This window comes from Lagopus leucura, unplaced genomic scaffold (assembly GCF_019238085.1).
Source record: "Lagopus leucura isolate 7727_CA_CO unplaced genomic scaffold, USGS_WTPT01 Super-Scaffold_100002, whole genome shotgun sequence".
Taxonomy (NCBI): Eukaryota; Metazoa; Chordata; class Aves; order Galliformes; family Phasianidae; genus Lagopus; species Lagopus leucura.
Genome location: NW_024962263.1, coordinates 40,854,266 through 40,882,211, shown reverse-complemented (window position 1 = coordinate 40,882,211; position 27,946 = coordinate 40,854,266). Strand labels below are relative to the sequence as shown.

Here is a 27,946-nt window from a genome sequence, read left to right as displayed (position 1 = left end):
TAGCAATCATTTCTAACAGAAACAGCAGTATTATCTTACTGATCTTGAGAACTAATTCTATTGGCAAAACCTCTCTGGGACTGCAAGCATATCAGCAACAGGGAGATTCTTACTAGACAGTATTTCAAATTTTGTTATTCATTTCACACTCACACATCTGCTGGTAACATGCATTTCCAAAAACCTAATTTGACGAAATAATAGCTAGCAAATTTTATTCTTTCTATATATTCTTTTAACACTGCATCAAGCTTTCAGAGAGACCTTCAATTAATGTTATGCCCAGCATAACGCAGAACTAATCTCTTCTGAAGTGGTCACGCAAGAATGGCTCTGCTGTTTGAAGACCAGCAGGAATAGACTGTCTCAGGCTCTGCCCCCTCTTAATATCATTCACCTTTCTACTTTCACACTAGACAACATTATAAAAATGAAGCTCTGCAGTTTCCAAGTGTTAAAGATTCAGGTTTTACCGGCAGTGAATGAAGTCTGGAACAGGATTGTGCTGGCTAAAAGATGCTGCTTCAAGATTCATACAAATTTCCACATTGTCTCCAGCCATGATTCGTACAGCAGCTTTATTTTCATCCTCGAATGTTTGCCTTTGTAAGGATGCACACAGCAGCAACATGAAATCATCTAGGAGAAAGCAGTGGTTGCAAGGAAAAATTCAGTCACTAACTGAGGTGCAGGGAGTGGTGGCAATGTACCATAATGTAGTTAGCAGACTTTTCTTTGAATATCCAAGACTGTTGTTTTCAATGCATTTAACACCAATTTGACATTTATTAATGTACTTGATTTTTATCCTATCTTTCATTATTTTTATTTAAAAAAATAAATTAAAAAGGGAAAGTAATCCATAATTTTTTATACTGATTTATTAAAAATTGGATACAGAAAAACAGATGCAGAAATTACTAAACCATTGACTTTTTCTGCTACACAAAATGCCACACTGTATCCAATCTCCCACAGAATATGACATCTTGCTGCTGGAAAGTAAATAAAAGTCTAGCTTCAAATTACTCTGCAGATGTTTTAAGCAAAAGACACGTAAACACTTTTCAACTATGTGCTAAAATACTTACAGACAAGGAAGACAGGGTTTGGTCTCACAATGAAGTCTGGAAAGTATAACCACTTTATGATATTCGAGTTAAAGTTGGCATTACCACTTCTCCATGGATAGTCTATATGACAGAAGCACATAAAAATGCAATCAGTACTTTACAGTGATTACTTCATCCTTTTCTCTTGGAAACTATTGAATACTTATCATTTTTCTAGCACTTTTCTGTAAAAGCAAGTAGTAGCAACTGTCCATAAAAGGTAAGCATCCATACCTTTACAAGGAGCAGGTGGAATGCCAATACAAAGGAAATACTGGAATGTAATGATGCATGCCAGAAAACAGCAATACTTTGGCCAGATCTCTGCAATAGCTTTTCTTCTACGTCGATACAACACAGCAATCAACCAGAAGGCATGAATCATGGCATAAAAATCCATCCGTTGACCAATTACATTCACTGATAACAGAAAACAGGTCTGGAAAAGAAAGAAAGAAAAATATGCATCATTTGCAACCTAATGACTAGTCGATTTAGCAAGGATATGCTAGTCTGAATTTTAATAGTATGCTTGGTCATATGCTGTGGCTGATGCAGGAATTTTTGCCAACCAACAAACTATAGCAACAACCTCACAACCTCCCCCACTGTACTGCAGCTCCCCAAATTTTCAGTACTCTTCTTTGAGTGCCACCTATAAGACATACACACATACAAAATGGAAAGAGCATTGCCACAGTAGCCTATATGTGAAATGTTTAATTGTTGTCAAGTAAAGCACATATTACACAGCTGTATATTTTGATAGCACTTACAGATGTAAGAAAGAAAAGGAACCATTAAGAATAACAACTAAACTGTATCCTTATGTGGGAACCAGACAAAAAGAAAAGGGATTTAGACAATATAACTTCTTTTGGCTATAGGCAAATCCAGCCAATTGCTATAAGGCAAGTTTAGTTCTCCATTCTTTTTAAGACTCTTTATCCCAAACCATTTCTGTTTTCTGGCTCCACTTAAAGCAGATCCTTCACTCAGTGCCATGCAGCATGTTTTCATTCACAGTGACTCACTTAATCAGTATACTTCCCTATTCAGATCTTCTATCTCCTCAGATTAGGATGAGGTTACATGTGATTCTGATTAATTCTAACTTTCATTCATTCCTAATCCTCAGATTGATCATAAGCATGCTGTTTTATTTATCAGGAGCAAGGGGGTGGCAGTGTTTAATGCATAGGTCAAAAATATCCTTATGAATAGATTTGGAGTGCATTGAAATAGTAGCTGCTTTTTGCATATAGACATAAAATATTTTGAAAAAATAATTTTGTTTATTATACAGACAATTTTAAAAGTGCACTTCATGCATCTGTGTGCACCCAGAAAAGGTGGGAAAACAGAAATGAATCCATGTTATTTTACATATTTTTTTAAATGCTTGTTCAGCAATAGCTTGCCTTCAAGGTAGGTTCATTTATGATGTTTTGCTGCAAGACTGGGTGAAGCATTTAGAAGGAATACAATAGCTGAGCTTAAGCTCCATCTGGGAAACTGCTGCTGGCAAGGCAGACAAACATCTACAAAATAAGACATGTACCAGATATTAAGGATTTGTCATGAATCTTCAGAAAAATAATTTCACTCATTTATACCTGCCTTTCCTAATGTTCTGAGTGTTTCTCATCTACTGTCAAGGTCTTTGGAAAGAGAACTTTGTCTTAAATCTGCTGCACAGAGCAACAATAACCTTTGTTGTTATTTGCTCCTGCAGATTTTTAGCAGTTACAGCAGCCTGTATAAAAAAGGAGGACATGCTTGGGCAGCTGGAGACAAAAGAAGTCCAGAAACCTTTAAATGGAGAAAATGGCCTGCTACCCTCTGCTTTTTGCTCCTGCAATTTGTAATTTCCTGTGCATTTGTTCACGTGAGGATATACCTCAGTTCCATCCCTTCTCCCACTCGTCATATCATTTGTTTGGTTAAGAAATGGAAAGCTAAGTCAATGAAAAACAAGTAGCAAAAGAAAAGACATGAAAATAAATCCAAGTTGAAAATCTCTACTAGCAGAGAGGTAGCAACTATTGCAAGGTCTGACATAAGTGATGACTAAGAAGCATCCTGATGTTAAGTACAGTTCAAAGTAGTATACAAAAATAACCTAAAGGTTTGGAAAGACAGTACAAAAAAAAAAAAAAAAAAAAAAAATTTCAATTTACCTCTAAACCAAACTTGTAGAAGAAGTAGTTTATGAAATACTTGACACAGTTTACCAGTCCATCATCCAGATGTGCTCTTGTAATATCATGGAAAATAGTTTTAGTTACAGGTGCAGTAAGGTTATTTCGACATCTGTAGTACTCTTGATGACGGTAAATTGTAACTTCAAAAGCCAGAATAGCCAGCATCAGTAAGTTATTCTACAGGAGATACAATCAGAAGGATACTAAATAAAAAACAAAACCACAAGAAGTTATAAAACCTTCTGATAATCATAAATCAAAGAATACTAAAACGGATATTACCATTGAGAGCTTTTGCTCTCCAAGATGCACTGGAACTTCTTCTTAGCTACTAACATTGTAACAAAGTGAGGTTCCTATCACTTGCTGGATTTTGTACTGAGATGCAGAAGATGAGCCCATCATTAAAAAAAAATACTATACTGAACACAAATTGTAGAGAAGAAGTTAGAATGCATTGACCTATCCATTTTCCCTCTCATTTTGTGGCTTCTATGAAGAAGGAGATACAAGCATCCACAAATTCAGTTGCAGCAGTTCAGATGGCAAACACTAGCTTTCTGAAACCACAAGGACCTTCAGTACTGCAAATACATCATGGATATTAACCAGCTTTAAAAGTTGTTTAAAATCCAGAGAAAGCCTCTCAAGGAGAACACAAATAAAGCTGAAGAGGCAATCTCTGGATTTCTATTCACAGAGAAATATTTGGGACACAACTGTCCTAAGACAGGCACCACTGATACTTTCAATTAATTTGTTTGTTCGTTTATTTTTAACAATAATTTATTTCTGTTTGCCCTCCCTAGGCTTCTTGCTCTTAGATATACACAATCCACAACAGATAGGCTTCTTACTTCAACATGGACATCTTGAATGTTTATTATTAAGGAGGCATATCAGAAACACAGTGAGACTTGAAAGCTGGGGAATTCAGGTCTAGCCCTGAACTGAATTTCTCTACACAGAGAATATATTTTTCTTGCTAAGACATTGAAAACCTTTCTAGAATAGTGCAAAATCACAAAATGTTATCTATTTATAGATATAAAGCACCTAGCATCTTGGCAACTTTACCCTCCACGCAGAATTCTTGTGTCAGCCCGATCTTCCCCAAATACACTTTTAGTTGATGGAAGTGCATGCCTAAGGGAGTGAGAGGAAGAGGTGCTGCAAAAGGCGTCTAGTGAGGACAGAGAAATCTACTACACTGACTGCACTTGGCTCAGGGCTATCCCAGATATGAGTAGAGACTGGAAAAACTCACTGAGAGCAGCCCTGTGGAGAAAAACTTGGGGGTTCCGGTAGATGAAAAGCTGGACATGAGCCAGCAGTGTGCTCTTATAGACCAGAAGGCCAGCAGAATCCTGGGCTGCATCAAAAGAATGGTGGCCAGCAGGGAGATGGAGGGCATTGTCCCTCTCAACTTTGCCCTTGTGAGGCCTCATGTGGAACACTGAGTCCAGGCCTGGGGCCCCCAGCTCAAGAAGGACATGGAGACGTTGGAGTGGGTCCAGAGGAGAACCACAGAGATGATCAGAGGGCTGGAGCACCTCTCCTATGATTAAAAGTTGAGAGAGTTGGGATTGTTTAGCGTGGGGAAGAGAAGGCTGCATGGAGACCTCATTGTGGCCTCCCAGTACTTGGAAAGAGTTTACAAGCAAGAGGCAGACAGACTTTTTATTCACGTAGATAGTGAAAGGACAAGGGGCAATGGATTTACACTGAAAGAGGTGTGATTTAGGTTAGACGTTAGGAAGAAATTCTTCACTCAGAGGGTGGTGAGGCGCTGGCACAACTGCCCAGAGAAGCTGTGGTGCTCCGTCCCTGGAGGTGCTCAAGGCCAGGTTGGATGGTGCTCTGGGCAGCTGAGCAGCTGCAGGACAGCTCATGGCAGCGGGTGAGGATGGATGGGCTCTGAGGTCCCTTCCAATCTAAGCCACTGTATGATTCTGTAATTTAAACCAAATTTACGGTCTCAGGAAAGAAATGAGGAATAAATCCAGTGTTAGATCAAAGCCTGTTGTTGTTCAGTCAGCAGATTTCTGACTACTTTGAATTGTGTATACAAGACTGGAGATTCCTTAAATCAAGAAGTGACAGGCAAAGTTTCCCCTGGGAAATGATACATGTTTTATTGCGGTGTTTTTTAATCAAGATAGGAATAATAAAATATTGCTCTTACGCATTAACTAAAGAGAAAAAGAAAGAAAACAACTAATTTCTGAATGAATTATTACCTTAACTCATTATGGTTTCTAAGCTGTGGCTATAAGGAATAAGCACTTGAAAAGATTAACAGCTCACAGCATACACACTGTTACTTGAGGCAATTACTCCAATTAGACCCATCAATCCTTTGGTAACTGAAAGCTATGCACCTCTTCATTACTTTGGGCTCTTAAATATTACATTTCTTGGAGTGCATTTAACAGACAATAGAGTCAGAAAGCCATAACTTCTACATGCAGATATCTTAATTGGTACTGAACCCCATCTGGAAGTGTCCTATGTCAACAAAATGCGTTTCTGTTTCTTCCCGACTGTAATTCCCTAATGTCAGTGGCTTTCATTAATTGTGTGTGTGTATGTGTGACAGATGATATAGTTCAAAGATAAATAAGAAAATATCTCTATACAGATTATTAAAGAAGTTACCCTTAAGTATAAAAGTAGGGGATAAGACTTTCTCAATCCAACCCATTCTGCAGGATCAACCGGACCGCTGTAGAGGACTGACGTTTTGAGTTCTTCTAAATCAACCTTTGTTTCATTTTCTCTAGGCTAAAAAGAAATTGCAATGGTTTATAAAAAATCTGTTTAAGGCAGCTTGGAACTGAAATGATAATCAACAATGACATAACAGGAGAACTTTGATTTTCAATAGTTGATATGCTTCCTTTTGCTCTTCTTCATTGAAGAAAGCAGCAATCAAACTTTTTAATGTACATTTGTACTCACCAATGTACAGTTACTGGAAAAAGTGCTGGGATCAATAGATGTGAGCTGGTACAACATTTTGCAGACAATAATCACACATGTCCAGACAGTGCAGATACTTGATGCCAATGGGCGAAACTGAGCGTATGGCAAAGCAAGAGCCCAAGCAATTAAAAACACAAAGTTAAACAGAGACACCTGAAAACACAAAAACATGGTGGAAAGAAATTACATGAAGTAATGAGAGAACTGAGAGAGTCTGACTTTTTTCATAGTAATTAAAATAAAATCATTCAAAACAAAGGAACAGAGAAAATGAGAAAAATCCTGGAAAAATCACCACATTTTCACAATATTCACAATAACACAGACACAATGTGGTAAGTGAAGAAGGGAAAATTAATATTTTAGCAAGAATGTTATCTCACACAGAGTATGAATTCTCTTAGACCCACAGCACTATATATCCATCCCAGAAACAACAGAAGTCAAGTGAAAGGGACCAGATGTTGACCCTGCTTTAGTTCATATGAAACAAAGATGATACAGATATGTGGAACTCATCTTCAAACACGTGACATTTTTTTTCCCCAAAGATGTGAGTAAAAGAATTTTGATTTTGCTATTTAAGGACTTGGGTCCTACTACTCTGTTCAAAAATGGCTGTGTCAGGTGAAGAACTCACACTGCCCACACCTAAGGCACAGCTAATGGTGGTGCTCCTTTTTTTCTTAAGACGCAGTTCCCATCGCTGTTTCTTCAGCTTGAGATCTGATTTAAGTAATTTTCCTAATTGCTCCTTCCCAATCTTCTACATCTTCCATCCCTAGCTGATGGCCAGATTCTACTTGTGTGGGGAAGGGAATGCCACAGCTTCAGTGAGGTCTCTCACATGGTCTCTCCCTATGCTTGGGTATGTCACCATGCAGCAGATGTTGACAAACCTCCACCACTGGTTAGATTTTGACAGCAGGTGTTTACTTGCCTCTTTTACTGTGACCCAGATGATATAAGAGGAGACGATTTTGATGATATGCAGCTCCAAAAGCCACCACACAAAGACTTGCATCTTATGAAAGTACTCCAGGAATTTCAAAAACAGCACTGTGAGACGGTCAATCACCAGATGCCACTTGTTTCTTAGGTCTACAGAGATTTTCAAGCAGAACCATTTGGAGGAGAAAAACAAAAGGTCTTTGTGAAAAAAAAACTCCAACAGGGAACAACAAGCTTTCTACTTCTGCTCTTCTAAGCTTTAGAATAAGACACAAAGGAGATAAACAGTATGGTTCGGTGGTTAACTAAGACAAAACATGGCTGAGATCCACTCAGCTATGGTGCTCTCTGTTCTAACCCACATTAACTTCCCCATTTCAAAAACACTGGTGGTGTCTGGCTAGAAAACTGTTCCATAAGCCTCACACATATTAGCATAAAGAGTCTTCACACTGTATTAGGGATTTCAGAAGCATTTTGTAAATTAGGAAGGATTTTGCACACTGTGAGAACACTCTTACAACCAATATCAGGAATAGAAACATCTCAAATTGGCTCCAAAACATGTCGCCATCTAACCTATTAAAAATGCAAAGGAGTAAGCAGATTCTGTATACACTTATTTCAATTTATCTGATTATTTTTGTATATAAGGCAAACAGGATTGTTATTCTGTTCATATTTGTGTAAAAAAGCATATTGTTGAAAAGCTGATTTTTGGAATACTTGAAAAGCAAATTAGAGATTTTATCTTCTCTTTTTTTTTTTTTTTCCCCAAGCACAATTAATAAAAATACTGAGTGATGTACACTGCATGATTGTGTAATTAAACTTCACAAATTAAGCAAGCAATAGAGGTCTAAATTAACATGATTGCTCTCATGAGCATGATGAGAATATCTTAGGAAAATATCTGTAGAATTAGAATTATAGAATTTTTGATGCTCTCTCTCATACTTTCAATGCATTTATTTTAATTTGTAGTGTTACTACTACACAAGGTATATCCAGACAGTGCCAGTGAAGTGGAATAGGGCAAGTAAGGTCCTGTAGTGAGCTCTGTCTACCATGTTGAGGCACAATGTGCACAGACTTGATTCTACGCACTGAAAAATTGTATAACAAAGTCTGTACACATGAACATGTTAAAATAATGATAAAATGGACATGAGGAAGTATTACTTTTCAGAAAGGGTGGTCAGGCACTGGAATGGACTGCCCAGGGAGGTGGTGGAATCACCGACCCTGGGGGTGTTCAAGGAAAGACTGGATGTTGTGTTGAGGGACATGGTTTAGTGGGAGCTATTGGGGGTAGGTGGACGGTTGGACTGGGTGATCTTATAGGTCTTTTCCAACCTTGGTGATTCTATGATTCTATGATTCTAACTCACCCACATGGCCATTTAACAGTGATGTAACTTTTTGGTACAAATAAATGCACGTGCAGCTTAAAGATGGATCACACACTGGCAAGCAGCATGTCATGTTTTTGCCAAGCCCCACACATTACAGTGCAGAGGGGGCCTCAATGAGAAGGCTGCAGCTCCCACTTCCCTGCTTGCATGTGACTGTACAGGGTAACCTTCAGCAGTTGGCCTCCATCCTCAGCCCTTTCAGCATGTGGGGATGGCCAGAGTGCAACAAACTCATCAGTCCTTGGAAACTATATGAGAGCTGGCCAAGAAGGGTTTCCAGGTCCCATGAACATCTCTGTGAGGGAAGATGTCCCAGCCAGGAAAGAGAAATAGATGCAGCTGAGCTCCCATAGGGCAGCTAAGCCAAATACAATGACATTTTGCTTTAACAAAGACCCTGTCTCTATTTTTGTATCACAGTCCTATAAAAGTTGACATAAACAACTAAATCTGTGATAGGGTGATTTCCAGACAGTACAGAGTCCTTGGGTGTTAAATGCCTCTCCCTAGTTTTCACTCATGGCTCATATTCCTAGCAGAGACATGGAAGTAATTCATGCTAGGAGTTCATGCTAGCACTATCAATGATGACAATATCAGCATTACCAATTTCTGCCCTTAAGTGCTTTTATGTTCATCTGGCATCAATTACACATTCCATATTCAGAAGTGAAAACCATGACATTAATGTGCACATGAATAATGAAGCAAAAGCCGTTTGGAACTTCTGAAGTGAATTGTCTTGAAAGCATATGGTGTCAGAGATTAAATATGCATTTATATTATCTTTATTTTAAAGAGATTTCACTGTAAAGGAGATCTTAACATTTGTGGTGACTATTAACACAACCCGGAACACTTAGAAGAATTTTGTCCTGAAAAAGGGGTATTGGTTTTCATTCCCCCAGAATCCTATGATATACTTCAGTTCCATCAATATGATTTTTCCCTAGAACATACTGTAGCCTGTTGAATAATTGACAAGGAGCCATCTGCTCAATTCAGGATGTTTTACAAAGATTATATGTAGAATCAGAAGGAAAAGGTGACAACTGAAGTGAGCAGAGATGACCAAGCATGACAAGCATGAACAATGTAAGGCTAAAGGAAAACAAAATCTGTAAACCGTGGAGCTTACCTGTAGTTTCTTCTTCCTCTGACTCGTCGTCTACATCATCATCTTCCTTCTCCTCATCTTCCTCTTCTTCTTTTCCTTTTTCAGCCCTCCCTTTCCCTCCCTCCCCATCTGGCTCTTCCTTTCTTTTCTCACCAGCCTCTTTCAGCATTTTATCCTCTTCCTTTTCACTGCTGGCTGTTAAATTCATCATAGTTATGTCAGGCAGGCTTCCATCTTGATGCACCAGTCTGTTGGTAAATAATAACATCTCAGCAAATTGAGCAGCAATGACATTGCAGTCTTGTTCTTTTTCAAGGTGTATAATTAGAAAAAATAAATAAACTGTTCATGGAAAATGCCTTAGAAGTGGAAAAGTTAATGATTCTGGTACTTTCTTCAAACATACACTGCAAATTGAGTTGGAATATATTAGTAATTACTTTTCACTCAGATACTAAAGGTTAGTTAGTAATGAGTGGTACTGACACTTAAACTTGACATTTTCCCCACTGGAGAAAATGGTCAGAGTTTAAGATGTAGAAGCATGAAATGACATTGCTTAAGAGTAAACATTTCATGACTTCACAGGGGACTTACTCATTTTGGTGGTTTGGTAATTTTTTCTTGAGGCTGCTCAAAATAATTGGAACAGAAAGAAAAAGGGAGATGAGAACAGAGGGGTTACAGAAGAAGGCAATAGACAAATATGTCATGCTAAACCACAAGTAATAAAGCATTCTCATAGTCCATCTGCAGAACTTTCTGATGCCAAGAGCATGCCATCATGACATTCACAGGGCGCTTCTATAAGAAATATGGAGCTGAAGCACAGATGGAAAGGGGACAACCTATTTACACCAGTGCTAAACATGGTCAGAGCTGTCCAATGCCATTCATAATGCGGCTGAATCATTACAAGTATCGGGTGGATTACTGTAAATACATTTTCACTTTCTTCCAATTGAAAGACTGAAGAGATCTAAGGGAATCCAAAGAATTTGCAAGTATTCTTGTATTCTTCCAGCTAAGTTTATGAACAAATAGAAGCAAAAAAATTCCTTGGCTTTGGCCAAGGATATCACATCTTTAACATATCTTTCTTTGCTAGAGACATTAATTCTCTCTCTTTTCTACATCTCAGAGTTTTTCTTAAATTTATAACTGTTTTATGCTAAGTCTATTAGTAATTTTCAGAGTACAAAATCAACATACAATTGCTCTAACATAGAAATGCTATTTCTCAATCGCCATGGTGCCAACTCTTGTGAGATTTATGCAGAATTTCTTTTACCTTTTGTAACAAAAGAGACATCATCTAATATATTCAGATGAAAGTCTTCAGTTTCTGTACATGTTTTTTTGTTTATTTGGCTGTTTTGTTTTTCCTCCAACTGGGTTGTTGGGACTCACTTCCTGTGTTTGCAGAAAATCTGTTTTTCCTAGTTCCTTCATTCTATGTGCTTTTCTGAGCATTTACTGCCATAGTCACTTTAAATAGGACTTGCAATAAAATCTCTTTGGCAGGTTCTTAATGTTTAGTTATGCTATATTGAAATTGCTATATTCAGCATATTTACAAACACCTGTTGGACTGTTCCTGCACAACAGAAAGTTTAATATTTTACACTATTATCTCAGGGCTCTGTTTTTCATGATGTGAAATTCTGGCATATTACCATACAGACTGGAAATTCTGCCAGTTGTAACTAAGGGGTTTTACAGCTCAAGAATACTAAAATCTAGATTTAGCCATCTGATTGTTAAAAAAATAAGAGCACAGACTTAGCAGTTAATGAGAAAGTTCAACAAGCAGAGGTATTATTACAGTATTTGGGAGGTGCCCTTTTTGGATGTCGGAGATTTCAGTAGCTCAAATGAGAGATAAGCCATAGAAATTAGACTAAGCAACACTGAAGAAGTAACAACATACTGGTAGCCAAAAAGAAGAAAATAAAGTTTTAGAAGCTTAATGAAACAGTTAAGCATGAAAAATTCTCACCGATTAACTATATCCATGACAACAACTACAAAAATCCAGTATCATGACCTAGACTATCAACCTGATATCCATTAATCTGAAAATGTTTTATTCTCAACAATATATTCAGCTACAGAAAATAAAAAGTCAGTATACTTTGTTTTCATAGATAATATATATACAAGAAAAGATATCCAAATCTCAATAAAAGGGACTAAAAACTAATATTCTCTAAAATGATATAATCTATCTTCGCATACTTATCTAAAACTCTAGTGTCCTTACAGAAGGGTAATATATAAAGAAGAGAAAATGAATTTCCAGTTCAGTTTCAATGCTATGGAGATCCCCAACTAATAATATTCATCAGAGCCCAATTTAAAGGTGATATTCAATGAAATGAAAGCATTCCTGTAACAAGACCAATTTTTTCACTGGTGCAATTGCATTGTAATGAAATGTCTTCCCAATTGACTGTTGTGATGGAAAAATCTACATTCACACTGGTGTAAATCAAGGTCTTACTAACTTACCTCAATGGAAACTGTGAAGGAACACAGGAATCCTACAGGATTTTGTATGGGAAGACTAATCCTTCTCTTATTCATATAACTCCCATTCATATCCAGGAGGTGATGGGGTTATAGAGGCAGATACATGCAATATATATCTGAAGCTTCAGTAGGAGCTTAATTTCCAGTATGTCAATCAATGACATCAGTATAGCCAGGATAGTGTGCTCAGGAGATTTAAGTCTAAATAAAAAGCCCTACCCACTATTAAAGAGTCTACTTGAAATCTTCTTCCTAAACCTCCTCATTTATTCCTAGGGTTGTTATTGCTAGCATTAGGCATCAAAGTGATTTCACTATGAAGGATTGCCATTGCAGGCATATCAGTGTCCACACCTCTCTGACCCTAGCACTCTGCTTTGCCTCAGATATGTCTCACTGCTGTGGGCCCGCTGGCAGCTCAGTGGGCTGTGGTTGACCCTTATGACTGCCAACAGGCCCAACCCTCAGCCTTGCACTGCCAAATCCCCAGAGTTGAGAGCCCACCCAGTCTTGCCTCCTGGCCAGGCACCTCTGCTTTCAGCTTGCCAGCTTCCAACAGATCACTTGCCCTCGCCAATTCCAACCCTTCTTGCCACATGGTCTTCCTCAGGCTAGCAGTATTACATAAATTCTTCAGTTATCGAAGCTGATTATACTAAAGACCACATTTAATCTAGCCAAATATTTTGAAAGATATCTCCTTTATGGAATTGTTTGCAAGATATAAAAGCATAGCTACTGTAACAACATTAACTTTTATAGTTTGGATCCTGTAGCGCCCAACTTGGTCTACAAATTAACAGCCATAGCATGCAGTGGTTTCAGCTTACTGGATGTGTATGAGTACATACTAATATTTTTCCTGAAAATAAACACATATTGCACAATGAATTAACTTGACCCCAAAAATCCCTTTCTGAAGTGCTAGTGAGGTGGACAAGGATGAGCATTTGTGTGAGTTTGAATGCGTGCACATGCAGGCATGCATCGTTCCATGCACAGACAAAGGGTAGATAAACGAGCCTCCTCAACCAAGTCTATTGTCTGCAGCCAATTTCAAATAGCACCAATTAATCCTGTGTTGAGACACGGGCAAAGTTTTAGAAAAGAATCCCAACTGGAGATGAACTCACAGCAAATAAATATGGGGGAGAAATGCATTAGCTGCTTCATCAGCTTTAGAAGACTATAATACCCGAACAATATTCTCTCCCTGCTTACTTCACATTATGGTGCAGCAAGAACGTATTTTACTTGAAGGCAACTAAGAAGTAACTAAGAATAAAGCATAGTATATGTTTTTTAAAGAAAAGGAAAGTTTGAAGTACCCACCTATTTATTATTAGATAAACACGGCCATTGACTTTGGCATGGCTATGAGGTGGGAGATGAAAGCACAGGAATGCATAAGATGACAGTGGTAAATGAATTAGAGAGAGAGAAAAAGAAACTGTTAAATAGGAATGAGCACACTTTCCTGATTACCAAGAGACACACCGTCCTAACAGAACACAGTCTGAAAGTTTAATGCATACCATGCAGTGAAAAGTCTAGGAAGACTGCAAATATAATACTCCGTCATTTAGATTGTATGCTGCTTCAGATAGACCTGAGTGCTCTTTTCCAGGACCTCCACTGCATCAACTCAAGAAAGCCATAGATAATTCAGGCCATTTTTAAAAACAGATCTTTTGCTTCTGCTTATTTCCACTAATTACTTGTTTTTCTTTAAAGGTGATTCTAATGGAGCATCATACCACAGAAATTAACCAGTCTCATAACCTTTATCTCCACTACATCGCAATTCATAAAGTTCATTTTCTTTAATTTTCTCTTTTTTTTTTCTCTTTTGCAACAGAAGCAACATAAAAGCACTTTCAGAAGGCAAGCTAGTTTTTGAGTGAAAGCTAGTGTTTTCAAAGCAAAAGGGAGAACTGAAGCTTTAGACACAAGTCTGCATATTAGTATTGATTTATCATGTGAAAAGAAGAGAAAACAAATGAATTTTCATCTGTCTAGCAGTGTTTGTGGTTGTACAAAGCAGAAAACGTCCTGATTTGGGTACTGGACAAACTTCTCAACGTTTTTGAAGAAGTCAAATGATGTACCTAGTAACAGTGATTCTGAAATATTGCAAAATGGCAAATGTAGCATATATGCCATGTTTAACAATTAAAAATATATATCAATACTCTTTACTTGCCACTTTGCTTAATTAAAATCCTAAATGTTGTCCCATTTATTGGGATAACAGATCTCTACTTTCAACTCTCTCAGAGGTACTTACTTACTCCTGGCAAAAATATTACTGACTACAGATAAAATCCATATCCAACAAAATTAGTTTTTTATACTGATCTTTGTTTTTTTTTTCTGCTCTCAACAAAACACTGATAATATTCTGTGACTTTAATACTAGTGTTTCATCACTCAAGAACAGTGCAATATTATAGTGATTTTCTTCACACCAGCACTTGGAGAACAGTGACTAAAATTTTTGATATCTTTCATGCATGTTAGATTTGCAAGTAGTGGTTTCACATGCAAGAAGTGCTGTGATGAGACAACCTAAGTTCTGGGGCCATCTAAGTTCTTTTTTTTTTTCCCCATTTTATGCCTATTGGATCACTATTGATAGGAGCTGGAAGCTCTTTCTACGTTAGTCAACAGAGTGCAAAATGTTTAGGCTACGACAGAGCTTGTGCAGTCTCTTTGCACTGTCACACAATTCTCCAAATATCATAGCGGAGGAAAAGCCCATTTCAGCCTTATTCATACAAGTGCAGCTGAGTTACACATCACTGTACAGGTAAACACTTTAAAATTATGTTGAAATGGATTGCCTCTTGAAAGAATTAAAGAAGAGGTGCTGCACAGAGTTTAATATGAAACCATTTCTCTCTCTTGTACTCCTGGAGTAGGATCCTAGGACTTATTTTTTATGTAGGGGAACATTTAAGAATTAAACATAGTAAAATTCTGAAGAAAGTGAGTCCCAGTATCATGAAAAAACAGAAGTGAAGTTCTTGATGAGAATGCTGAACACCTCTGAGTATAGTCTCACTACTATAGTCAAGGGCTGGGACTCTAAAAAGTGATCACAGGCTTTGAATATCTCCATTTATGAAGCTCAGCTTTATAAAAACGCTTGATTGTCCAAAGTGTATGTGGTATTTGCCAAAGATCTCCATTTGGCCTTTAAAAAGGACAATAAAAAACAGTAGTGATGGAAATTAAAAAGCCATATTTTCTATTACTGACAAGACTTACAAAAAGGCATACATAGCAATTAACCATCTACCCACTAAAGGTGAAAATCAACAAGGTAAATGCGTAAGTATCAGCGTATTTGAAAACGTATCTCCAAATGAGAAGTAGTGGAAAGTGGGGGAAGACAGATACTTTGGTTGTAGCGTATTTAGTGAGGTGCTGGTTGCTAAGGGATGCTTATTTTTTTTCTCTTTTCTTTTTAACTCACGTAGTTACAACAAAAGCAAGTAACATCTAACAAAAAGTGAACATTACAAAACAGTCAGAAAGAGCATTTTCATACAGATAATGAATAGGTCAATTAACTTCATTTCTTTACCTGTAAATTGTATTGTCCTGTTTACTGGTTACAGCTTTTAAATCAGTGAGCTGGAGGAAACGGTCATGGAAATAGTGAAGGTGTAAGATACACGCCAGTAGGAAGGAGGTGGGGATAAAGATGCGAGTGAATAGCTCAGCCACAGAAAATCTTTTTAAACCAAGGTCTGCTAGTCTGGAAAAACATAAATAAATCCACTAAGTCATTTGTTCACACCAAAATCTTTTCCTTGTCATGACACAGTGCTACAAATCAGTTAATAATAAATGAGGAAATAAGGGCTGGTACATGTTATATGCTTTCAGATCTTTCAATTCTTCGAAACTAGAAAGTTTTACAATATAGATGTTTTGCACTGGGCTTTAGTAATTGTAGAAAGATACTGTAAATGGACAGAACCAAATTAATCAGTCCTGCCGCAATTCTCTTTACGGGAACCAGGTGTATTGTCTCTGACTGAAAGTTCTGCATCACAAGTCCACTCATATTGTATATAATTTCTGACATAAACTCCTGTTGAGGAATTCTCAGTACATCATGAGGAGGAAGAAACCCAGCCCTCCTCATTAGCAGGAATACTGGTCCATCTTCGTCATCTCCAGGCACCCTACAAATCTGCCCTGTCTCTCCCTGGATCTTGCTCCTATGGTCAAAGACATAGCGAGAAGTATTGGAGCTGCAGTGGGAACACTAAGCAAACCTTGGCAGCAATAGGGGAAAATAGGACCCTCAGAGCCCTTGTCGTACCCTTTTTCTCCTCTTTTACTGCTCCAATAAATCAATGGCTTCAGAGCTGAGTGCTTAGTCATCAATGTCTAAGGATGGTCTCACGATGTTTTTTCATTACAAGAAGGAAGAGTGCTTCCAGAACACACCAGAACCAGAAGTACAGTGGAAAAAAATGAAATGAAAACACTTACTTGTTTTCATCCAGGCCTGTCATATTTTTCCACAACCCAGGGAATGACTCAAACTGGTATGTGTAGATGAAGATAAGTACCAGCATCGTGTAAACAACAACTGACATCCAAAAGTATTTCAGAATCCTTCTCCACCATTCGTAGTGCACCTGAAAATCATACACTGAGGAATTTAAAAGAAGCTCAAGGCAAACAGTGGTAAAAATACTGACAAAGCTGTACTGGAAACAAAGACTAAGAATACTACTCTTCCTTGTTGGCTTGATGTAAATAGCAGACATGGATCTTGGTGATAAAGTTCTTAGTTCTGGTACATATGCCACTAAGTACAGAGTTCTATGTAAAAATGTCTGTTGGGACACAAACAGACATAAAGGCTAGGAACAGATACTGTCATTCTATTTCACTGCCATTAGGCAATGAAGGTGCAGAAGGAGAGGGATTCCATGCTCCATGAGTATGGAAGCTGTGTGAACCAGCCATAACAAAAATTGTTGATTATGTGGGATGTGCACAGGTCCAAAACTTTCCCATAAAGTTTCCACAGTTCTCAGTAACGTGCAGTTCAGTCTCACAGAGTAGGTAGGTCAGATGCATTACCTTATAGCACCTAATGTATATTCACTTTGCCTGTCACTCAAAGGAGAATCAACCCTTTCAAATAATCTTCTTACTATTGTGCTGTATCTAACTAAAGAACAAAGACACTGTTAATAATAACATCCAAGCTGTTTTGATACAAAGGTAAAAGTACCATTGCATTCAAGATCAAAATTCAGTTCAAACAGGTCTCACTTACCTGATAGAGGGCCACACAGAACAGGAATAACACCATATAGATGATTTTGTACATGACAATTCTACCCTCAAAGCTGACAAAGAAGAACATGCCTCCACAGACGTAAATCCAATACTTGATGAACATAGCCATCACCAGCTTCCCCAGAACTTTCATAATATCCTGTTCATCCTCATCATCATCTTCCTGTTCCTCTTCCTGCTCCTCCTCTTCTTCTGCCACTTCTCCCTCTTGCAACTCTCCCTCTTCTGCAAATACACAGAGTTGCATTTGACCTCTACCTTAGGGACCTTAGTAAGAATTGAAATGGATGGAAAGTAGATCCTCTACACACAACACAGAAACTTATACACAGTATTCACAACAACAGACTCTATTTCTGATTCATCATCAAGCCTCCAAGCACAGGAAAGCATTTCAACATCATATGAGCCCCAACCTACTCCTAGAGCCATACAGCATACTGGTCCACACCTAGACACCACTTCTCACTTTGTCTGATATGCAGGCAGAAAGTGAGAGCCTAAGGATTGTATAATGGGTATCAGTCAAAACACTATCCGTAGCAGAAACCCAGGCAAGAGAAATTTTAAACTGGAAAACAAAGAAACCACTAGCACCACCAGAAAACCTCTCTTCTTGAGTTTAAAGGGATAAATGTCCTTAAGAGAATACTGTGGCTTCCTTCAAAAACCACAAACAAAAAAAAGCATTAACATAAAACCAAAGAAGCTTAAAAAATATACGTGCTGTACTAACATTGCCTTTTGCTTTTTTTTCTTTCAGAAACTACCCCTTTTCTTGCTGCTTCTACTATACCTAAATTACTGCAGAAAACCAAACTGCTTTTGCCTTGTGAAGGGGTCAGGATTTCCCAGTTACTCAGCCTGGGATGCTTGTGGAGGGCAGGGTAGGTGTTCACCCATGAGCAGGCACACATGAACAAGCATCTGGATAACAGGAAAATATACATGCTTATTTTCTCATTGAAATCTGTAGTTTAATTTCTTATTTTGCATGTGTTTACACACAAGCTCAGCTCACAAGAAATTTAGCAATTGCCTTTTCTTATGTAAACTTTTATCCTCCTGTAATTAAATTCCTACAACAATTTGTCTGCTAGTTCGAATTTGGGACATAGCAATAAACTGATTCTTGGAAAATTCCACAGCATTTTTCAAATGAGTCATTGCATTTACCTTTTGTATTTTGCAGTTCAACAGTAAAGAGAATTCTTATTTTATTTGATTTTCTGAAGTTCAAAACTGCTTTAGTTTTATATCTGTTGAGAGATAGTTACACATAGATTTTGTAATACTGTGCTTAGCTAGTAGCAGGTAACTTAGTATACAAACATGAAAAAGAACTTTACTGTGAGAGAGCATTGGAACAGACTGCTGAGACAGATGATGGCGTCTCCTTCTATGGCGATATTCAAGACCCATCTGACACCTGCCTACCTACTGTAGGGAACTTGATTTAGCATTGGGGTTGGGCTCAATGATTTCCAGAGATCACTTCCAACTCCTAAGATGCTGTGATTCTGTGATCTTTCTAATCGATTTCTGCATTAAGAAACACAGTAACTTGAACTTCTATTGTGACTGAAGGACTCCAGTAAAATGGATGTAGCCTTACCTTTTTCACCTTCTTCACTTCCAACTTTGACCTCAGATAAAGTAGCTTCTTTTAGCTGAAGTGCTTTCTGTTCAGTGAGGTGTTGCCTAAGCAGTAGCCAGAAAGTAATCGTAAAAAGAATCTGCAAACAAAAATCAAAACAGAAACAACAGGCTAATGCAAATGTGTCTTCATAAATTTTGCATTTCTCTGTCTATCAGAAAATAGTAATTATGGCATTAGTGTCAAAACACACCTTTGTGGAAGTAATCTAAGAAAGACTGCATTAAAACCAACATTCCTTCATTTGTACTTTTCCATTAACTTTTCACTCTGTCTCTTTTCTTAAATATATTTACCTATATGGTTCTATTCTATCTTGTTCTTGGTTTTTAACTCCTATCTTATAAGTTGAAGGATCTTCTTGTTATATATTGACTGATATAACCCCAATCTGTCTATCTGTGTTTACTTCCACCTTCTGCAGGGATCGAGTGCAGTCAGGTGAGTGTTTTGTTATTATGTTTGCTAGATCTAGATCCTAGATCTCTTGATTTCAGAGCTTTGATACTTCAGGTGCTAAAGTGCAATTAAAAAAAAAACAACGGTGTGTCTTGAAGTTAGAAAAAATAGTTGAATGCATTTTGCACTTGGAGCATTTGCAAGATTTAAGGTGGCTCTTAATTCTTTGAAGAGACCATAACTCCATAACAGTAGAAAAATAGAAATGAATAAATAGAAATAATAATAAAAAAATAAACAATTTTGTTTAATGAAGAGTCTATTTCTGTGTTTTGCAAAATACTGAATTCAGCAGCTTGCAATTCTAAGACAGCCAAAATTCAGAAAAGAGCCATGTTGCCCATTCATCAAACAATTGATTTTATATTTTGCAGTAGTGCAAATTTATTTCACTACTTTATAAAGCAGAATAAAATCTCAAACAGGAAACACGTAAAAGCCAAAGCGTTTCTATGCAATAAGAAGACAAGGTCAGTGGTATAAAGCAAAAAGATGCCCTGTTCTTCATCTAATGTGCTCTGTGGAGGAAAGGAACTCCAATCGTTGAGACTCTTTGATACTGTGAAGTACAGACTATTTCGCTGTGACTAGCTCTGTCTCACTGCTTCATTCGCTTGTTGTTCTCCTTGGCATTCCTGGCATTTCCATTGAGGCTATTCATTTTATTTCCTGTTCAGACCAAGGAATATATTCATAGCATGCAGAAAATCAGGCAGAAAAAATTACAGTTTTTTCTCTTGCAGAATACAGTATTTTATCTTTATTTAAATTTAACTTTTATTAAAAGGACTTTAAACAAGGAATGACAGGAGAGAGTTACCAGCAGTTTTGTGAGGGAGAAATGGACAGGGTTGACAAGCAGAGGGTCATGTGAAAGAAAGGAGCCACATAATCAAGAAAGCAGAAATTGAGTAGAGTCACTTCAAGCATTTGTATGAAAGTAAGGAAAGACCTTCAAGTTACCATCATGGGGAAACCTTCCAGAGCCTTTCTGGGATGCCTTTCTGAAGTGTCTGTACTTTAATTCATGCCGTACAGGAAATAAGCAACACAGAAATTAGAGAAGAGCATGCAGATGCGTGGCTATGATCTTTTGGGGATCACAGAGACGTGGTGGGATGGTCTGTGACTGCAGTGCTGCAATGGAAGAATACAGGATCTTTGCAAAGGACAGGCTGGGATGCTGAGGAAGTGCATGTGGGAAGAACTGGAATGCATGGGACTCCATCTGGGGATGGGCAGAAAAACCTGGGAGAGTTTTCTGAGCCAGAAAACCTGGGAGAAATACAGACACTGTCTGAGCACACACATGAATTCCTAGGAAAGTAAATGCCAACCTGGAGTTGAGTGAAGGCATGGGAAAAGGAACATAAATACATAAGTAGCAAAAGAAGACTAACTGACAAGAAGACACACTGGTGAACGTTAGACAGGTTGCCAGAGATGTGGGATCTCCTCCTTGAAGATCTTAAAAACATCACATGGCATACTGCTCTGGTGGCCCTGCTGGAGCAAGGGGTGGGCCAGAGGAACTCAGAGGGCTCTGCCCACCTCAAGCCTTCTGTAACTCTGAAATTTACATTCAGCATTAAAAAAAAAAAGTAGACACCTTGTTTAGTTTCTTGCATGTAGCCAAATCCTCATATATGCACAATAGTTTCCTTTCTTAACAGTATCTAGTTTCAGATATTTGATTGTATAGCTAACAAGAAACTATGTCAAAGGCACTGGTGAATTCAAACAGTTAAATCTTCTTAGAAATTTACAAAGCTATTTACAAAGCTACTTACAGTGGAACTTGCAGAAACCCTTGAGCTTTTGCTCTCTTACTAAACCATTCCTACCTTTACAGGAGAAATAATACAATATTCACTAATCTTCATATGCATTGAAGACCAATAAATGGTTATGCAAATAAAACTGCCAACAAGGAAGAGCATTTGCCGAACAACTGTGAATTATTACTAGGAGGAACGAGGAAAGCAATTCACTTAGCTGAAGGGGAACACTGCCAACTAGCTCTATGCTCTGAGATGCCCCCTTGGGTACTCTACAAAACAACTTCCTATTTATGCTCATTCTCTCCCTCAAAAGCACACCTGCCAAACACAATGACTTTTGTAGCACATTCAGGACATCAAAGGAACAAATCTATCATTTATCACGCAATGAGGTCAACAAATGCTTTTCTTTCTGACCTGGATTCATTACATGAGTGACCATAAAATCTAAGTAAAGGCACTAGAATCACAATGTGTCTATTTAATCACAAGTACTGAGGTCACCTCTTTTTCAGGGCTTCATATTGCCCTTGCTGTGTTCCCATTGCAAACAGTGGATGTTTTGCCAGCAACTACACAGGTTCTGTGTTTACAGTTTTGATAGCCAGAAGCATCCATGTGCAACATTAATGCTGAAGGTTTCTGAAGCAGCTGACTTCATGATCTCAGCTACAAGAGGTGAGACTTCAGAGGATATAAAATTTATCTAACAAATCAAATTATAACTATTTCAGATCCATTTCATAAAGCCAGATTTTCTATCCACTAACAATGCTCCACTAAATTATAAAAAAAATCTACATATATGTATCTGAAACATCTGTTTTGGCATTAGCTTAGTAAGCAGATTTCTCCGCAGTGTTTTTTAACTACTTATTCTTTATTGTAAAACTGTTACTGAACATGGCTATGACAAATACTGAGGATAGGCTCTTAAATGTCAAGCAATCTACTTTTTTTTTTTTTTGGTCACAATATATTTTGTGGTTTCATAAAAATCTCATCTAGGTTTGTAACACCTACCTTCGATGCTAACTCTCCAGGTTCCTTTCTTTCTAAAAAACCTGATACTTGAGGAAGCTCATCATTGTTGAGTTCAATACTCCATATATATTGTAATATTAGTAGTAAATTTCCGTAGAAAACCATGAACGGAGAACTGATCATAGCATATTTCCTTCGGTCTCGAATCATCCACAGTGTGCAAGACCAGATCAACAGCACAAAAGTCAACCAGCTGTGATATGTGATACTCCATGCCTTATGGAAAGAACAAAGAGGGAAAAAATGTCTATAGATTCATTTAGGAACAACATAGCAACATAGTGCCACTTATGCTTCTCTGCTTAGTACACACTTCCACTGTCATGAGACTCTCAGGCACATTAATCTGCTAATGGGCCAGCTACAATAAAGTACTTGGAGAACATGTTGAAAATGGATTCTTAAGAAGTACATCCGAGGGCAAACCCTTCTTTGTGCATTAACTGCACAGCTGTAAAGACTGTGAGCAGGTTCACTGCTTATGATTGCTCCAAACAAACAGAAGTGGATAACTTTGGGCACACAAGACATTCTTGCTAAACAAGCAACAAAATTTCAGTGTAGCAGCAGCAAAATATGTCTTGATACCTCTCAACAGACTAACAGAATCATGCAGACTCCAAATTGTTCTAACTTTTGTGGAATCACTTTAAAATTGAAAGCAGTAGTAAAGCACACAGCTTGCCTGAAGAACATTTAGCCTACACTAATCATATGATGTTGCCTCCTGTACTCACAAATATATAATGTTTTAAATTGTTTGCAGAGAACAGTTTCTGAAAACTACTCTATAAAACACTTGGGGGAAAGGATACAGCTAGTGCTGTTATTGATTTCGGACTCAATTCAGCTATATCCTGGTATAATTGTCAATAAAATATTTTAAATTTTGTCTCAATTTAAATGGGAAAGTATGAAACATTAAGAACATTTCAGTCTAGTTCATTCTGCTTGGAAATGATGTATTTTAGAGTTATATGGAAAAACACTGATGTGTCACTTTTTTTGTTTACAGATTAGAAAGCAACCAGAGCATCATCTGGCTTTGGTGTAAGTGGAATACTCATCAGATCACACACCACAAAGGAATTTGGATCAAGTCATATGAAATAGAGATATAGCACTAGGAAAAACCAGGAAAACTACCAAGCAGTACCTCAACATTGAGGTTATGAACTCATGTTGAGTTATGAACTTCGAGATGAATTTTAAAAGAATTAAAGAATATGTGATGAAGGATGCAACTTTAAAAACGAATGGCATTATGAAAAGAACTACTTGTTAATGTCCCTAATGCATCAAGCCAGATCCAGATTCTACACAAGGAGCCTGCTCTTTTAAGGTGAGAAACTTTTCCTGTTACAGGACAGCAAACAATTCTGAAAATCTATGAAGACAAAAAGCAGCTGAACTAATTTGTTTCAGCATTATTTTTTTTTTTAATGCAATACTAGGCCAAGAATCTTTATGGTTAATTTCATCACAGTGGAAATCTTTCCAAAATAGTAAAAGCAAAGCTTGCATTGGGAATATAGACAGAGATCTAATCATTACACTGAAAATTTGCCACAGTGCAGCTCAGGGCATGTGTATCAAGTGAACTGAAAAAGCAAATAACATCAAAATGAAAAATTAGGGAAGCAAGTAAAATAAAAGCAAAACCTATGATAGTGACAGTTTTATTTGCCTTGAGACCTTTCTGTGACAATAAAAGATAGATTTTTTTTTTTTTTGAGCAGGGTGCAATCATTTACATTCTTCAGTCTGAAATATGAACTATGTATTTAAACTTTGCCATTTGATTCTGAAATACTTTAATTTTACAGACAGAATTCTAAGTGGAGCAACAGCATGACAGTCCAGCTTATATGGAAGCTTTGGAATCAGTAAAAAACCAAGCTCTTTTTTTTAATTGACAAACCTAGCCAATGAAACCTAGTGCTCCCAGTGCTGAAAATGCAATGCTTTACCCAGAACCATGCATGTTGCCCTACTGCAAGCACTGTAACAAGCCTGGGAATTATTCATGAATAACCTAGAGCAAACCCAAAATGCTACAGTGTATTGATATTTTCTAACCATGATGCGAACACTTACTGAAAATCAACAGATGAGATTACTGTCAGGAAAACATCAAGGAGGCATATTTATTTGTAAATCAACAGCATTATCTATTTACTGCCAATACTTACCATCATAGCTATCAAAGCACAAATGTAACTTTGCTTCATGATAAATTGGAACACAGAGACCAGGGCATGCAATTTAACATTTTCTTTTTCTTCCTGAGTAACTTCTTCCTCCTCCTCTACCTCCTCCTCTTCCTTTTCTAAGTAGAAAAATAAAGTCTTATTTGCAATTCATGCTGGTCTAAAAGTAGTATGAGTACTATCTAAAGGGAGTAAACCCAGAGTGATTTCACTTGCAATCACTTGGATAGCTCTTCTACATTTGTTAGCAAGCTCAAGATAGGAGCCATAAAAAATTATGTTTGAGCATAGTAAAACATCACAAAATCTGTAATCACTGTGTTGGTTAATGAAGAGAAAAAGTATTTTAGATAGTAAATGCCTACAGCCCTATTTACAAAAGTGCCAAGTGATAGGCAGTTGTTAAAGAACAGTTATTTAAACTTCAGCAGGTCAAGAATTTTACAAAGGAAAAAATAAATGCAAGAGGCAGTGAACTGTGATACAGAACAGGAAAATATGGAAATAAGTAATGGTAATATGGTAATTCCCAGGCAATTCTTTTCACTACCTGACATGTCATCCGAGGGCTCCCATTTGTACTGTGGTGTTGAGTACACGTCTGCTTTGGCCGGGCCATTCTCTAATGGCAGTGTGGGGTGGATGGTGTGATAGTCAGCAGGGTTCCCGTTCACTGTTACAAGCAGAACCTGCCAGAAGATGGGACAGAAGCACTGCATTTAGGGCAGTTCTTATGAGAACAAAATTCCTGTACTTCTCTAGTGTTGGACTGTCAACAGTAAAGGAGCCTAATCAGTAACTCTTGTTGGCTCCTTCCAAAGAAAATGATACATTATGGTCATGCTGCATGCAAAAGTAGCACATAACAGCTTCTCAAATTATTTTTGGTAGCTTTTCATGCAATATCAATAGATTTTAGCAAGCTGTAAAATACTGCTCCATTTTGAACTTCTGCAAATATCTCCTTTAAAAGGTTTAAAGTTTTTTCAAATTCCCTAAAGTGCCACTTCAGTGTGCATAAGAGCAATCTGAAAAGGCATAAAAGTGAGGACACACAAGCAAAAGCAATCATGTTAAATGGCTATTTACATACTCTTGGCCTGTCCCACCTATAAAATTAAATGGAAAGAAAAAACTGTGTAAAGGCAGATTAAGTTTACACATCCACAGCTGGGGAAGCCTAAGGCCAACCACATGGCTCAGCACACAAACAGTAACTCACTGAGCTCATGTTCCTACACCCTGACTGTAGAAGATATGGACAGGCACGTGTGGGCTGATTGAGGCTCTCTCATTCAGAGCAGTGTCTGGGTTACGTTTAGGTATGATCTGCAGCCACACAGCCTGAACACAGGCTGTGGAACACATTTAGATTTGGTTGTAGATGCACTCAAAGTTCACCTGCATCTCTGCTCTTCTGTGTATGCTGAATAGAGTTGATGTTTTTGCTTTTAGGATTGCTATACGAGACAAGACAATCGTCTGCTGTCGGCTCAAGCAGAGATTTTAATTTTCTACACTCTTTAAATTAAACTCAAGTACTGACAGCCACTCTTAAAAGACCTCAGCATTTCAGCATGTTTGAAAGAAAAGAATAGAGCAAAGAAGCTAAGTTTCAAGATGGTTTGCATTAGAAAGCATATATTGAGATCTTATTTAAACCCAGTGAAATAAAAAAGATCGTTTGCCAGTTGATACTACCAATACAATAAGTGTAATTTCAAACGATCTATTTTAATGCTAATTAGCAGTTTCTCAGCGTAATTGTTAAGGAAGCAGAAGACAATTATATTTAGGATAATCAAGGTTACAGGGTAGAACACAAGCTAATCAAAATACAGAAGATTTTAATATGCCAGCTGAGTGCGTATCTACATGTGTATCTGTATTCTGTGTATCATCAGTGTAATCTGTATTTGCCCAGGTTAAAATAATTACAAAATTACAAAGACTAGCAGTATACTAACATCCGATGGCTTGTATTCATCTTGGGTCATTGACAGAAGCTGCAAAAAGCAATGCAAGGACAAATTATTAAAGAAGCATGGCTCAAGCATTAATAAGTTATTTTTTGAATACAGGCATGCATATTTACTGACTTTTGCAGAATATCTGCATTAAGAAATTCAAGGAGAATTCTTCAAAAGTCAGCAGAATTGTACACTATACTCCGTAAAATGGTATTTAGTGTACTAAAGCCATTGACATTTCTTTACCGTATGTTTTTGTGAACTCTGAACAAAAACTGAGACTATTGCATTGAAATTGCAGGTATTAGCTCAAAGAATTAATCAGTATTGCATTATACTGATTAACTGCTTTCTAATGTGTTTCTAATGATCCCAGTTTTAATTGATCGTTAGAACTACTCTATAAAACTACTTCCCGTGTAATGTTTATAAAAATATACAATGTGGCACCTAGAATTATAATTGTTAGCAATTTTATTTTCCTCAAGTAGAACTATTTTTCACTGAACAAAAACCATTGACTTTATCCAAGGCTGAGTAATAAACATGAGAACATGAGAACACAAGAACATGAGGTAACATATGCAATTTTAATGTGTCAAAAAAGTCACTAAAGGATCAAAAGCTACATACAAAAGTTCTATCTTTTTAGAAATATCTTTCACTGTAGTCACTAAGAAATTATCATAGGGAAAAAAAAAAAAGGAGTTTTGAAATTCTTTTAAAAGTCCCAAATTCCTCTTTCTGTACCACTTCTTGGTTACTCCATATTTGTCCACAAAAGATTTTCAGGAATATTTTTAATGCGTGCCTTCTCTAGCTTTTCTGTAGTAGCTGTAGAATATATTGTAGGGAAAAATTAAAATTTCCACGGAAGAAAAAGGAGATAGCTGAATGTTAGAGCCTGGTAACCATTGTCTTTCTTTCTTTCTTTCTTTTTTTCTTAGAGTAGGCTCAGCTCATTCATTTACTATTTCATTTGCTAGTTCGTTTACCATTACCATTATTACGATGCAATTTTGGGGAACTTAAGTCTATATGGCTTAACAGAGTATCTATATAAGACAAATTTATCTGCAACAGGTCCAATGAAATATTGCACTGGAGCTGATGGGGACTGATAGATAAGCTGTATCTTTCAAGGAGCTTTTACAGCAACTGCTTTCCCTACCCTGCCG

General features: G+C 37.4%; 1 protein-coding gene across 13 annotated transcripts in view; it reads right to left on the bottom strand.

Moving 5' to 3' along the window:
• Window positions 1-27,946, bottom strand: part of PIEZO2 (piezo type mechanosensitive ion channel component 2) — a 245,733-nt gene that overhangs the window by 61,971 nt on the left and 155,816 nt on the right. For 10 of the 13 annotated variants that reach the window (XR_006178478.1, XM_042869233.1, XM_042869225.1 and 7 more), the window contains 17 exons: window positions 26,766-26,804; window positions 25,349-25,487; window positions 24,781-24,917; window positions 22,568-22,804; window positions 19,263-19,383; window positions 17,625-17,872; window positions 16,826-16,974; window positions 15,906-16,079; window positions 13,649-13,690; window positions 9,806-10,032; window positions 7,242-7,402; window positions 6,278-6,454; window positions 5,975-6,100; window positions 3,293-3,493; window positions 1,347-1,551; window positions 1,092-1,193; window positions 474-639 (listed from right to left, as the gene is read on the bottom strand). Coding sequence is in view for 12 of the 13 variants with exons in the window: in XM_042869233.1 (XP_042725167.1) it covers window positions 474-639; window positions 1,092-1,193; window positions 1,347-1,551; window positions 3,293-3,493; window positions 5,975-6,100; window positions 6,278-6,454; window positions 7,242-7,402; window positions 9,806-10,032; window positions 13,649-13,690; window positions 15,906-16,079; window positions 16,826-16,974; window positions 17,625-17,872; window positions 19,263-19,383; window positions 22,568-22,804; window positions 24,781-24,917; window positions 25,349-25,487; window positions 26,766-26,804 (2,651 nt within the window). In the remaining variant the exon portion in view is untranslated. The remainder of the gene's footprint in view (window positions 1-473; window positions 640-1,091; window positions 1,194-1,346; window positions 1,552-3,292; window positions 3,494-5,974; window positions 6,101-6,277; window positions 6,455-7,241; window positions 7,403-9,805; window positions 10,033-13,648; window positions 13,691-15,905; window positions 16,080-16,825; window positions 16,975-17,624; window positions 17,873-19,262; window positions 19,384-22,567; window positions 22,805-24,780; window positions 24,918-25,348; window positions 25,488-26,765; window positions 26,805-27,946) is intronic. The other 3 variants (XM_042869228.1, XM_042869238.1, XM_042869227.1) reach the window with 2 other exon arrangements.